We start from the raw sequence: 12,282 nt of genomic DNA, 5'->3' as shown, positions 1-12,282 counted from the left end.
TTTATTAATAATATTCCAATTATATATCACATACATGCATGAAGATGATGAAGAAGAAAAGGTACGTCAGAGCCCCCTTGCAAGCATTTGCTCGTAATTCTCTATGGATTCGAGCCTCTGGATCAAAAGCTGTTGCCGGAACTTCTTGATGAATGCGTCGGCGCTTTCGTTGATGTCTTCGGATGCCTTGCTCTGATCTGCTGCCTTCTTTGCCGCCGCCGGAGCCTCTTTTCTGTCCACACTATGACACTTGGCATCTCCCTTCTCCCTGAAATCATCGGCTCCCCTCTCTCTTCCATGTTTTGCAGTTGTGGGGGCATCCATTAATGGAGGCGGCGTGGAGCTTTTCTCCATCTCTTCTCTCTCAACCAACAAGCTCAAGGACTGCCTTCCTCAGATCCTTTTCTTCAATATATAGAACTGGTATTATTATTATTATTATTATTATTAATGGAAGGGTTAAATATGAGGTGGCCAAAGTGAACATCTTTGCTGACTTTGAAAATAAAGTGAGTAAAAAGTAATTAAGTCTCACGCATGTGATTGGACGTTTGAAAGCAATTGTACGCCTTAAGACATGGCCCAACGTGGGGGTTAGCACCAAAATCGGCCGACCGGATCGCCATTTTAAGGAATAGAGTAATGCTGGATTAGGCTCAGGTGTTATATGAAAAAAATATATATATATTATACAAGACTTTTAGGTTTTTCAACTGTTTAAATTTAATTTTAAATTTTTTTATGATAAGAGAAAATAAAATTAAATGTAGACCCTTTAAAAAAGAAAATTATAGGAGATTTTTTGTAGTTTTTTTAACAGCTCCAAAGTCAAATCCATTTTTCATAACCCATTACACATCGGCTTTAGTGACGGAGTTAGAGGGTACTGGATATTTTAGGTTTTTTTCTTTATTTTGGCCCCTAAAAATATTTTAATACATACGGTTTAACTTCCTTAAAATTAAACTTTTAGTTTTATTCTTGACTGACGTGACATGTTTTAGTCAGCCAAAACATGTCATAATAAAATGAGTGTGATTAATATTGAATGAACATTACTTAATATGAGGAATAAATAATGCAAGGTTAGGATGATGAATTTGTGTATATATAAAACGTAAGCTATAACTATCATATCTCTCTCCTCTCCCACATGCACGCATGTAAATGTATAGGTTGAATTATTAAAAGGAAGAAGGTTGGTGGGAGATGAGTAGCTAATGAATTGAAGAATAGTATGGCAGCCATACCTGACTGTATAATTGCGTATAGGTGCATTGTATTGTATATATGCACATGTTAACAGAATAAATATATAGATATATGGTTTAATCAATTACACATGCATGTATGGCATATTTTGATGAGCATGGCAAGTGGGTCACGCTAAATCATAAATGTCATCAGAATTAAAGGATCGCATATGCATAGGGTTGAGATATTCTTTTTCCATTTGACAATATACAATCTTGGAATGTTGGGCATATAGAAAAGGAACCAAACTTTACATCTCTTAATTTTCTTTGTGTTGAAAAAACAGTCGTTGGAACAAGCTAGATCAAAATGCCTACTTCAACTTAATTTGTGGATACATGTCCACTTTTTTGCAACTTTTTTATACCCCCCCTTCCTCATCTAATCCATCTAACCCTTTTTTCCCTTTTCTTGATACTTTCAGTTATGTATATTTACGTCTCACTCCCTACACATTACTACACTAGGAGTGGCAATTCGTGTTTGTGTGTCGAGTTAATTTGGGTTAAGTCAAGACATATGTAAAAAATTATATTGGTCAATTTTATCCCGACCCATTTAATTAATCGGGTCAATTTCTTAAACCAAAATTCGCTAATTTTGTGTTCAATTTGCAAATCATATCAAAAACTGATAGCCCTAAATTAATGGGCCTGGATCAAGTTGACTTCTTAGAGCATCTCCTGCAATGTTATATTTAAAAAGTATAATTCTCTAGTGTTTTAACTACTGTTTTTTCTATACACACTCTAATAGAGTCCCTATCTCTTCTCTACTTCTTTTTTTTTATTTTTTTTTATTTTTTATATTATTGTCAACACTCATATTATCAGACATTAAGTCATTAACTATCATATTTTTCCAACAATCATATATGCTCATTTATTTTTGGCATAGGAAACTTTAACTAAAACACTCATATTTTTCCAACAATCATATATGCTCATTTATTTTTGGCATAGGAAACTTTAACTAAATGAGTGGTGATATAGAGTACACCAACGTGAGTGAACAGTGCTCACGCTGATGTACTTTTTGACAAAAAATAATATTAAAAAAATAATATTATAAAGTACACCAGCGTGAGCACTATTCATTTACGTTAGTGTACTCTATATCACCGCTCTAACTAAATTGTAGTTAAAGAATCACATTTTTTCTATTTTATTTACCCAGTATTTTAAAGCACATACATCCTAAAAATCTTTCCTTCTTTTTTTTTTAAATGTCTTTTCTTAACAGTTATATTTTCACAAATTTGTCTCTTCCCCAACGGTCATGTTTTAAAAAATTCTTTTCTAACCAGTCATATTTTTCAAAATTCATATTTTGCTAATATTCATCCATTACCCATCATCGCATTAGAAACCGAAAAACTTATTCTCAATTCCAATTAGATCTTATCGAGCACTTATGACAATGTCATGAACAATCTAAGAAACTTGGGTCCTGGGATGGATGATGAGTTTAACATGCATTATTTATGTTAAGTTAGTATTGATTATAATTTAAAATTCCACGATCATTATAGCTTTTTAGTAGTTTGTATCTAGAGTAACGTTGCATATACCATGATACCAAGCAAACATTCAACAAATATTTCACAAAGCTAATGTGGCAAGATCTAACAATTACTAGATTTTTATTTTTTTTAATAATGTCATATACTACATTTTTATCCCACGATGCTGACGTTACAATTCAAAGTAACTCTTGAAACTACTATCTAAGAAATGTGGGATAAATTTTTTTTATTTTTTATTTTTAACAATGGCTAATTAGAAAAGATAATTGAGTCGCTCACCCCTATTACCAAGTCCAGGGCCAGAACAAAACTCAAGGCCGAGCCCAACCTTAACCCACCCACAGAGACACACACACAGACAACCTAGTAGTACCTAGTGGCAGAATCGTAACTTTTCTGCCTTTGGGCCTTACAAGTTACACCCCTGATGGAACAAGTTTTATCTCAGAAGAAAGTAATCAAAATAAGGAAACGGCCATGGAGACACTCCACCGATACTCACTCCGTCTCCGCCCGATATTCCTCGCAGATAAATGCCTTAAACCCGCCACGACCACCCCGATATTTCGGAAAACCAGAATGCACATTTCGGTACCCGGATCTCCCAACCCTAAACGGCCCTTTAATCCCACTTTCACCGCCTGGAAACCGTACAGTTCGGAATCGACTTCCGTTGCCAGAGCAGGGTGGCTTCTGGGTCTAGGAGAAAAGAAGAAGGTGAGCTTGCCCGATATCGTGAAGGCGGGTGACCCGGTTCTTCATGAACCGGCCCGCGAAGTTGAAGTTGGAGAAATTGGGTCGGACCGCATCCAGAACATAATTGATGACATGGTTAAGGTTATGAGGAAGGCTCCTGGGGTTGGCCTCGCTGCTCCTCAGATTGGAATCCCCTTAAGGGTCAGTTTTAAATTTTATTTTTTATTTTCTTTAATGGGTCAGTTTCAATTTTTGTTTCTTTTTTTCCTTGTAAATTTCTTATTTTCTGCCTGGTTACTGAGGAAGTGCGTGAAAAGAAAGGAAAACATGAAGTGTGGCAAATATGGGTTTCATAATTGTTGTGTTTGTTTTGGTATCGAGTTCAGTTGGGTGGACATTTTGGTTTTCTCAGGCGTCGTTTTAAATTACAAATTATGCTACCAATAACTATATGGGAGTATGGTGATCCGTACTGTGTCTTTGGCTGATGTTGAAGCTAAATATTGAGCATATTGCTTTGAGTAATGAGAGAGTGTATGTATTGGTAATGGCTAACTTCAAGCTACAATGGTGGATAAGATTGCACTTTTTTTAGACTTGGTCATTTGCCTGCTTCTTCTTTTTTCACGCACTGGAATTTACCGCATAGGAAGGAAAATTCAGGATTAACATCTTTCAAGGTCTCATATGACAATGTAAGAAATAAAATGGAGATAAAGGAATTAGTCTTGCAGTTGTACCCCATTTTACTTGTCCCGCATCTTGATCTCAAGTAGAAGTATCATCTTATTGTTTCAATGATTACCCTTTTCTTTCTGTTGACATATTTATACATGAATCTAAATTGGGGAACCCATCCAGTGACCACATTTTGTTGTTAATTGCTGCAGTGAAGATTGTAATTTGAATTCAACTCTTTTTATATTACCGTGCATCCCGGCAAAACCGACATTGAGGGAGAGTGGGTATCCTCCTTGTTGACTATCCTATCATTTTATTTCTGCAGATAATAGTTTTAGAAGATACAAAAGAATATATTAGTTATGCACCCAAGGAAGTGACTAAAGCACAAGATAGACGACCTTTTGATCTTCTGGTATGTGATTCTACAGGCAATGTTAAAATTCAAATGATACTGATATTTGTAGCATCCAAGAACTTTCACTTGACAATTACAATTTATTAGTTCTTTCGAGGCAGGTCATTTTAAACCCAAAGCTTAAGAAGAAGAGCAACCGGACTGCTGTATTTTTCGAAGGGTGCCTGAGGTAAAATACAAACACTTAGGAGTAATTTGTATGGTGTTTTTGTTTCTTTTTTTTCTTTTCTTTTCTTTTTAAGTCCATAGCATAGTTGTCTGTTTTTCTACGACCCTTTGTTGTTTTTAACTTTGTTGAACTCATTGTGTGATGTGTGAGATGGGAACTACATTACAAGCTTTAGTACATTGATTGCCTTTTCCTGTAACATCGTGATTAATTGAATATTTGTCATTTGTACATGCTGTAGTCTAATGTTTTAACTTGTCCAACAGTGCCTCTTTGAAGGATCTAAATCTAAATCAGAGCATATCCAAAAAAAAAAAACACATGTAACTATCCAAAAATTAGGTAGTTTTTTTAACCACAAGGGGTGCAAACAACTCCTTGGAGCCACACCCCTGGCGAAAGCCAAACTAAAACGATTCATGTGGTGTGGGTGCATACCGTGCATTACATGGGTCCAGAGTTTATCCTTCTAGGGTGGGTACACGTAGGGGTAATACGATAATTCCCTACTATATACGACATCGTTTCTATATATATAGGCCGTTAGCGGTTTTGAAAACACCTGAAACCGTTAACCGTAACCGCCTAGACGGTTAGCGGCTTTTCCTAACCGCCTTCAAAAGTGGTTAGTGGTTAGTGCAGTTAGCAGTTAGAGGCTAGCAGACAGTTAATAACCGCCTGCCTTTTCACCCCTAGGTACACGAGGTGGTCCCACCTTTGGCCTCAACACATGTGATGGCAACATCATCTCATGAGATCCTATGACCAATCTTGTTTCACCATTTGCATCTATGACGTTTCCTCAAAGGTTCAATTTTCTAAAGACTGATTTACCTTTCACGTGATTTTTTTTTTTTTGATACGTAATCGTCGATAGATTATTAAAAGCATAAGGATGGAAATTGAATGGATGGACTTGAGTGAGATGGAAGAAGTTGGCTTTGTAGGATGATTTGCAAAATTAAGGAGTATTGAGCACTGAAATCTCTGGGATAATACTTAATATATAGTTTTCAAGCAGTTGTTTGCCCTAATATTAATGGGAGGCCTATCCCTCGAATGGTTATTTGTATGATTACATTTGATTGGTAAACCAAGAGAACTTTCAAAACGTGGGTTTGAGTAGGTAGGTGAAGTCATCAGATTTAACTCAACCTTAATGTCTAATGCTTGAGTGAAGCTTACCCACCGAAAATTTGTATGAAATTTGCATCACATTTATAAGATTGAAGAGGAGCTTAGGAGCAAGGAATAATGATAAACTTACTCCTACTTTTTTACACAATTTTTTCACACCCATAAGTGGCTCTTAAATCCACCATTGGATATGAGATGGATCTTTATTGGATTCTGATCCAATGGTAGTTTTAAAAGCCACCTATAGGTGTGAAAAAAATATGTAAAGAAATTGAAGTAAGTGTAGCATTCCTCCAGGAGCAAGACAACACCTATCATGTAGAACAGCTAAATGTTTCTTCTATTACTAAGCTAAATTGAAAATAAACTCAATGCTTGTGTATGAGCAAAAATATTGCTCCCTTTGCTGAAAATGACTATTTAAACTCCTCTCTTATGGAAGTAACTTACGGGGTAGTCAGATATTACAGAGAAATGATGTTGGTCCTTCCTGTACTAGTATTCTCTCTTAGCTGAATGGGGTATGTATTATTTTCTATAATTTCTTGAGTAAGACTGTTTTCCTGCATCTATCTTGATATGAGCTTTTGCCCCCACTGGCTGCTTTCTACATGCTCCAGATTCATTTCCTTGCCGTGTCCAATGCCCCTTGGTTGCATGGAGAAATTTCAGCTTCTGCTTACCATCTGGGTAGTGAAAAATGGTGGAGCGGTACTCCTTGTTAAGGCTATTTGAAAATTTAGTAATGAAAGGTGCACTTAATGTGGTAGTCCTTCCTGCCCATGGATCATTTCTTTCTCTCCAAAAACGCTACATCAATACCCTATACCAAATGGTGAGAGGACAATGGTGGAATTAAAGGCCTTCTTCTTCCATTCCCTATACCCATGGATGGTTGCTTATGAGTGTTTTCATATTTCATGTTTTTATGATTTTTTTTTTAATCTTTTTTCCTTTTATGGTTAGGTGTTTCTCTTGTATATTTCATGTGTACTTGGATCCACCCTTTTGTGTTTTAATGAAGTTCTCTTGCTTATAAAAAAAAAAAAAAAAAAGATGTGATAGTCCTTTGTCAGTACAAGAATGACTGTCCTAGTGTCAATTAGTTTATAACATGATAGGATCCAGCATGCCTTTAATGAGTTTTTGGTACACAAATCTATTTTTTTGGATGAATAATACTCAAAATTTTGTTACAACATTGTAGTTCTATTGTGTTGTAAGTTGACATTTTGAATTGACGAATTATAAGAAATGCTACACATTTAAAATGTATGTCTTGTTGTACTGTTGAACTTCCATTTGTAGCTCAACCATGATATTGATGAGATTTCATCACCTATGATTGGTGATCTTCTTGTATTGGGACATGCAGTGTTGATGGATTCAGGGCAGTGGTAGAGCGGTATCTCGATGTTGAGGTTGCAGGTTTGGATCGTTATGGCCAACCCATTAAGATAGATGCATCAGGCTGGCAGGCCCGAATTTTACAGCATGAGTGTGATCATTTGGATGGAACCATTTATGTTGATAAGATGCTTCCCAAAACATTCCGAACCGTAGAAAACTTGGACTTACCTCTTGCTGAGGGATGCCCCAAGCTTGGTGTTTGCTAGTTTTGGAGCTGGACACTCTAGTGATGTTGATATGCAGGTTTTCAGACTTGACAGAATGAGTTCCACTACTGCAATTGACTGTTGGAAATGAAGGTTCTTTGCTTAAGATTGGAAAAGGATGTTCGGTTTAATTTGGGGTATCATCTTCTAGGCGAATAGCTAATATTTCAAGAATGGTTCGGCTCCTCCCATGCAATTGCTTTTGAATCTTATATGAACGAGATATATGAATTATTTTCTATGAAGCTCTTGGTTTTATTTCTTTTGGCATTTTATAAAGGATAATATATATATATATATAGTTTTTCTGTATGCACAATTGGTATCATACACATTGCAGAAAGCTCCTCCCATTGAACAACATAGCAGAAAGAGGAAAAGCACAGCAATAGCATTGATGAATTTCGCTAAATTATGCTTTGTTTATTGAGTATAGTCCTTCAATGATTTACATATAATAGGAAGAAGGAATCATCGAGGAATTTATGTACGAATTAGGTATATTGAACCCCACAAAGTCATGCCGTATATCGGCACAAGAGTGATCTCTTTGCTATTCTTCTATACAAATTCAAAACTGAATGATCTCTCTTCAGATGGAATGGATGCCAGAATCCAGTAAGACTTTCTGGTTAATGTAGCTTTCACTACAAGAAAAGCAAGCAGGTGGGTTTACCAAACCCGAACTCGACCCATACGCTTTCCAACAAAAAGATCTTGTAATTCCCCCACAGCTTGATACAAGTTGAATGTCTTCCAAGTATAACCCTTCACATGGGAAGTCATCACTGCAACTTAATTTTATTGCTTCCTCTGTAGCTGAAGTCCCTCTGATGTGCATGAAGGATATATTCGCCACTTTTACAGCCAAAGTCTGCATGCCCACAGGATAATACATATTAGCCTATGATATTATATTCTACTTTAATCAGCTCTATCTACAATTCCCTCCATTTAGGCTGTTCATTTTGAATGAACGGCCCAAATTGAGCCACTTAAGCACTAAAAAAAAACCATTAAGGGATGGCCACCCCAAGACAGCTGTGGGCATGGTCGACCATTCCCAAGGGGTTAGCCGACCATCTCTACACCCTTTTAAGGAGTGGTCGGGATACTACAGTTTAACGATATAAAGAAGCGCTAGCAACATCTACGCTATTACACCGGAAAGACTTAGCTTAATCTCACCTGATTTGCACATGGATGCCTTGAATCACAATAATATTGATCTACTATTATTGGATTGGATACGTTTTCCATCAGCACATTCTGGAAGGAAATCCCAGTTGCAAAACCACTACCTCCCTGATGAAGACATAAGAAAACATGGATTCAATCAACCATGAATTAGTGCTTGTATGTTCTGCAAGAGAGAGAGAGAGAGAGAGAGAGAGAGAGATGCAAGGTTGGAGAAGAAGATTACCTGCCATGTTTTGATCCTCACCCCATTTGCAGTGTTGGTGAGGAAAGCTCCATCAACCACTACATCATGCACCTGTGACCATGAGTTTGATTTTCCCAGGCTTCCGATACTGAAAGATGTAGATCAGAATTAGTTAAGGTGTTCATGATATCCCTGGTTCTAACTTGTTGGAAGTGAGCATTTCGTCTACCTTATGCCATGACCAGGGCCACAGATAATGTTTCTGATCCGGATCCGTGAAGAGTTGCTGACAATAGAGATGCAGTCATCCCCTAGAGTCAGTTTAAGATCTCTCCATAAGACAATTAGCAGTGCATTGTTTGGATGGAAAAGAAATTTATGAACTTCAGTAAATGAAATATGCTGCAGTTTTTTTTCTTCTTTTTTGGGTTGATTAGAAAATGAAGAAACAGCTAAATGGAAGAACACATTTATCTTTGAATTTCAGTGATACATTTTGTTTCAAGGCGCGCAGTCAAAATCTAGGCATCTGTATATTCAAAGCTAAACCACAAATAAGCATGTTAGCATGAAAATCTCATCCATATAAGCCGTAGCTATGCAGTCTGAAGTTCATTCTTCTGAAAAATTATGTGAAAGTGAGTTTCAAAAACCGCCTCATTTGCCAACGCCTTTAAACACAAAACTACTTTCAGCTTTATGTCACATCAGACCATTTTTTCAACCTAAAATTAAAAGGTGCATTCTAAAAAACGTTATCAAACAAGCCTATGTTATTGGAAATTTTGGCTAAAACCAACTGATTTAACTCCTTTTGTGTTATGTTATAACCAACCTGTTCTGATTATGCTATCCTTGACCTCAACACCTTTTGAAGCACTGATGTGAATTCCATCAGTGTTAGGGCTACGTGCAGGTGCTATCACATCGAGATGGGCTGCAACAACCCGAAGACACTTGGTGAATGACATGTGCATTTGTTGACTATTAACCACCTTGAGGTGCTTCACATGCAAATACTTGCACCTATGGAAAGTAAAGGCCTGCGGTGTAATTCTTTGTAGTATATTAGGAGAAAAAAAAATGGAAAGAATGGAAAGCAGAAACAATCAAATCAATGAAACCAACTGAAAATTTCTCCAAAAACACAGCAGCACTAACCGTCGGAGCATGATGACATGGCTGCCACAAGACAATAAGAAGCCACTGTTAGAATATAATTAAAATGATTAAAGGTTTTCAAAACAAAAGTCTTGAGTTCGAACCCTGATTCAATAGTTTATCCCCCATTTCAGTTAAATATTTCACATGTTGAGCTTCACTTGGAAGGGGAGAATTAGAATATAATTAAATGATTAGATTCATCCTTTTTTAAGGATAAGTGATGATTTAACCATCGTGATTATAAGCAGACAAACAATATAATCTTTAAAAGAAACAGGTTGAAGGAGCAAGACATGAATACATTTGTGGAGTTGGTCTTGCAAGACCGTGCCCACCATTCCTGTCCCATCCCATTGATTGTGCCTCCTCCTTCTACAGTAAGGTGGTTCACCCCATGGAAGTAGAGCCATTTACGTCGATTCATACCAAACCAGGCACCAGGATCTTTGGGTGCCATGATTGTACCAGAGATCTATTAACAATATAACCCAATAAACTGAATATATCAATAATCTTATATAAATTATTTTTGTCTAATTTGGTTATAAACAGAAATTTGAACATACTTGTAATGTGATTTTTGATCGGCAAGGCCCAGCAATGTCAATAGGATGAATCAGAAAAGTTCTTCCAGCAGGAATTACAATTCTTGCTCTTGGAGAGAAAGAACAGGCTATTTCCCAAGCATCCTTGAAGGCCTGATATCATCAAAGTATTACTCAACAACAAGATTTGAGCAATGTATTTCCAACCCTCTTCCTAAATCCCAATGATTAATCAATATTAATTAATTAATTAATATTTGATTTGATTTGATTATTCCTCCCCCTCCTCAAAAAAAAACTTCGAATATTATTTAACAACCTCCATTGATTAATCAATTTAGAATGACAGCTCGCATACATTATAAAAAGAATATATTTTGAATTCAAATAATGATAGGTCGCCCGGGTAAAGTAAAAACATACTTTTATAAGAAGCTGAAAAAGAAACCCAAGTTGAAGGATTTTCTATACCTTTGTATCATCATGAAGGCCATCTCCTTGTGCACCAAAGTCGCCAAGAAAAAGGACCCGTTTGGATCTAGGCCGCATCCTGGCCGACCCAGATTGTGGGAGCTGTAAAAGAGAGTCAAAACCTTGTACACATGCGAGGTTTGAGGCCAGAAATATGAGCATGAGACATGTTGAAGATGAACAACAACATCCCAGGTTGTACTTTTTCATGTTCTGTTGTAAAAGGAAAGAGCAGAGGAGGCTTCACTTCACACTCTGGGAAGCTCTCAGAATGTCGGTACTGAGTGAGTGAATATTTTTTTTCCTTAAAATATTGTGTTTCCCACCGAACGATACGCCGTTTATCTCTGTTCATCATCCATTTGATGGATAGATACGCGACACGCCGTATAAGAAGATTATATATTATTTTATTAATAATCTTTCTTTTCTAATCTTTAGACCATCACTAAATTTTATTCACCAAAATAATTAAAAGTACATTTTTTTTTCTATTTTAATTATTTATTTTTTTAAAGCATCCCAACTGCTTCACTATTTTAATAATCTACTTTCATTATTCCATTTAAATATTCTTTTACAACAATTTTTTTTTTTTTTACTATTAAAGGAGGAGAGAGAAACTATTTTTATTCAATTGGTGAGTGAATAGTACTCACTCTCTTTTGTCTTTTTTCTTTTTTCTTTTTTATCAAAGTGGTGGGTCTAAAAATGAGACGTTTTAGGCATTTTCACCGAATTGACTCATCAAAATAACCAAAAAATAATTTTGGTGAGGCTGCAAATAGTGCTATTTTTTAGAGCATTAATAGCATCATCACCAAATTTTACTTACCAAAATAACCAAAAGTTTAATTTTATGTATTTTAATGCAGTCTCACCAAAATCATTTTTTGGTTATTTTGGTGAGGGAATCTAACAAAAGTGGTTTAAATCTCCATTGTTCAAATTCACTACTTTAACAAAAAAAAAATAGTAAAATAAACAGTACTTATCAAATATAAAAAAGTATTATTCACTCGTCTATTGATTAAACAACTTATTTCTCTCTCTTCTTTTATACTTTTCATTTCTCTCTTTTTTTTCTTTTTCTTTTCCTTTTCTCTGCAGCCTCTCTCCCTTCTCTTTTTCTTTTCTCTCAGCATTTGGTGCCATTTCTGAGCGTCATTTCTCTCCAGCATTTCATCCTTCATCAATTCAAGTCTCGCCATTTCTGACCATT

The 12,282-nt window shown here is 36.0% G+C and overlaps 3 protein-coding genes across 3 annotated transcripts; 1 reads left to right on the top strand and 2 right to left on the bottom strand.

Annotated features, from left to right (window-relative positions):
- LOC132186114 (cotton fiber protein) lies at positions 1-367 on the bottom strand. The gene has a single exon (XM_059599931.1). The coding sequence runs from the start codon at positions 352-354 to the stop codon at positions 67-69; it is 288 nt and encodes a 95-aa protein (XP_059455914.1). The 5' UTR covers positions 355-367; the 3' UTR covers positions 1-66.
- Positions 368-3,211: 2,844 nt separating this feature from the next.
- Positions 3,212-7,758, top strand: PDF1A (peptide deformylase 1A). Its single transcript, XM_059601168.2, has 4 exons — positions 3,212-3,676; positions 4,482-4,571; positions 4,676-4,743; positions 7,256-7,758. The coding sequence occupies exons 1-4, from the start codon at positions 3,257-3,259 to the stop codon at positions 7,494-7,496; spliced, it is 819 nt and encodes a 272-aa protein (XP_059457151.1). The 5' UTR covers positions 3,212-3,256; the 3' UTR covers positions 7,497-7,758.
- Positions 7,759-7,864: 106 nt separating this feature from the next.
- On the bottom strand, positions 7,865-11,327 carry LOC132186776 (Pectin lyase-like superfamily protein). Its single transcript, XM_059600835.2, has 9 exons — positions 11,061-11,327; positions 10,611-10,742; positions 10,346-10,516; positions 10,042-10,062; positions 9,716-9,923; positions 9,110-9,191; positions 8,920-9,028; positions 8,685-8,801; positions 7,865-8,370 (listed from the first exon to the last, which is right to left on the bottom strand). The coding sequence occupies exons 1-9, from the start codon at positions 11,268-11,270 to the stop codon at positions 8,089-8,091; spliced, it is 1,332 nt and encodes a 443-aa protein (XP_059456818.1). The 5' UTR covers positions 11,271-11,327; the 3' UTR covers positions 7,865-8,088.
- Positions 11,328-12,282: the final 955 nt, after the last annotated feature.

This window comes from Corylus avellana, chromosome 6, assembly GCF_965113065.1.
Source record: "Corylus avellana chromosome 6, dhCorAvel1.hap1.2, whole genome shotgun sequence".
NCBI lineage: Eukaryota > Viridiplantae > Streptophyta > Magnoliopsida > Fagales > Betulaceae > Corylus > Corylus avellana.
This window is presented reverse-complemented; position numbering and strand designations above follow the sequence as displayed.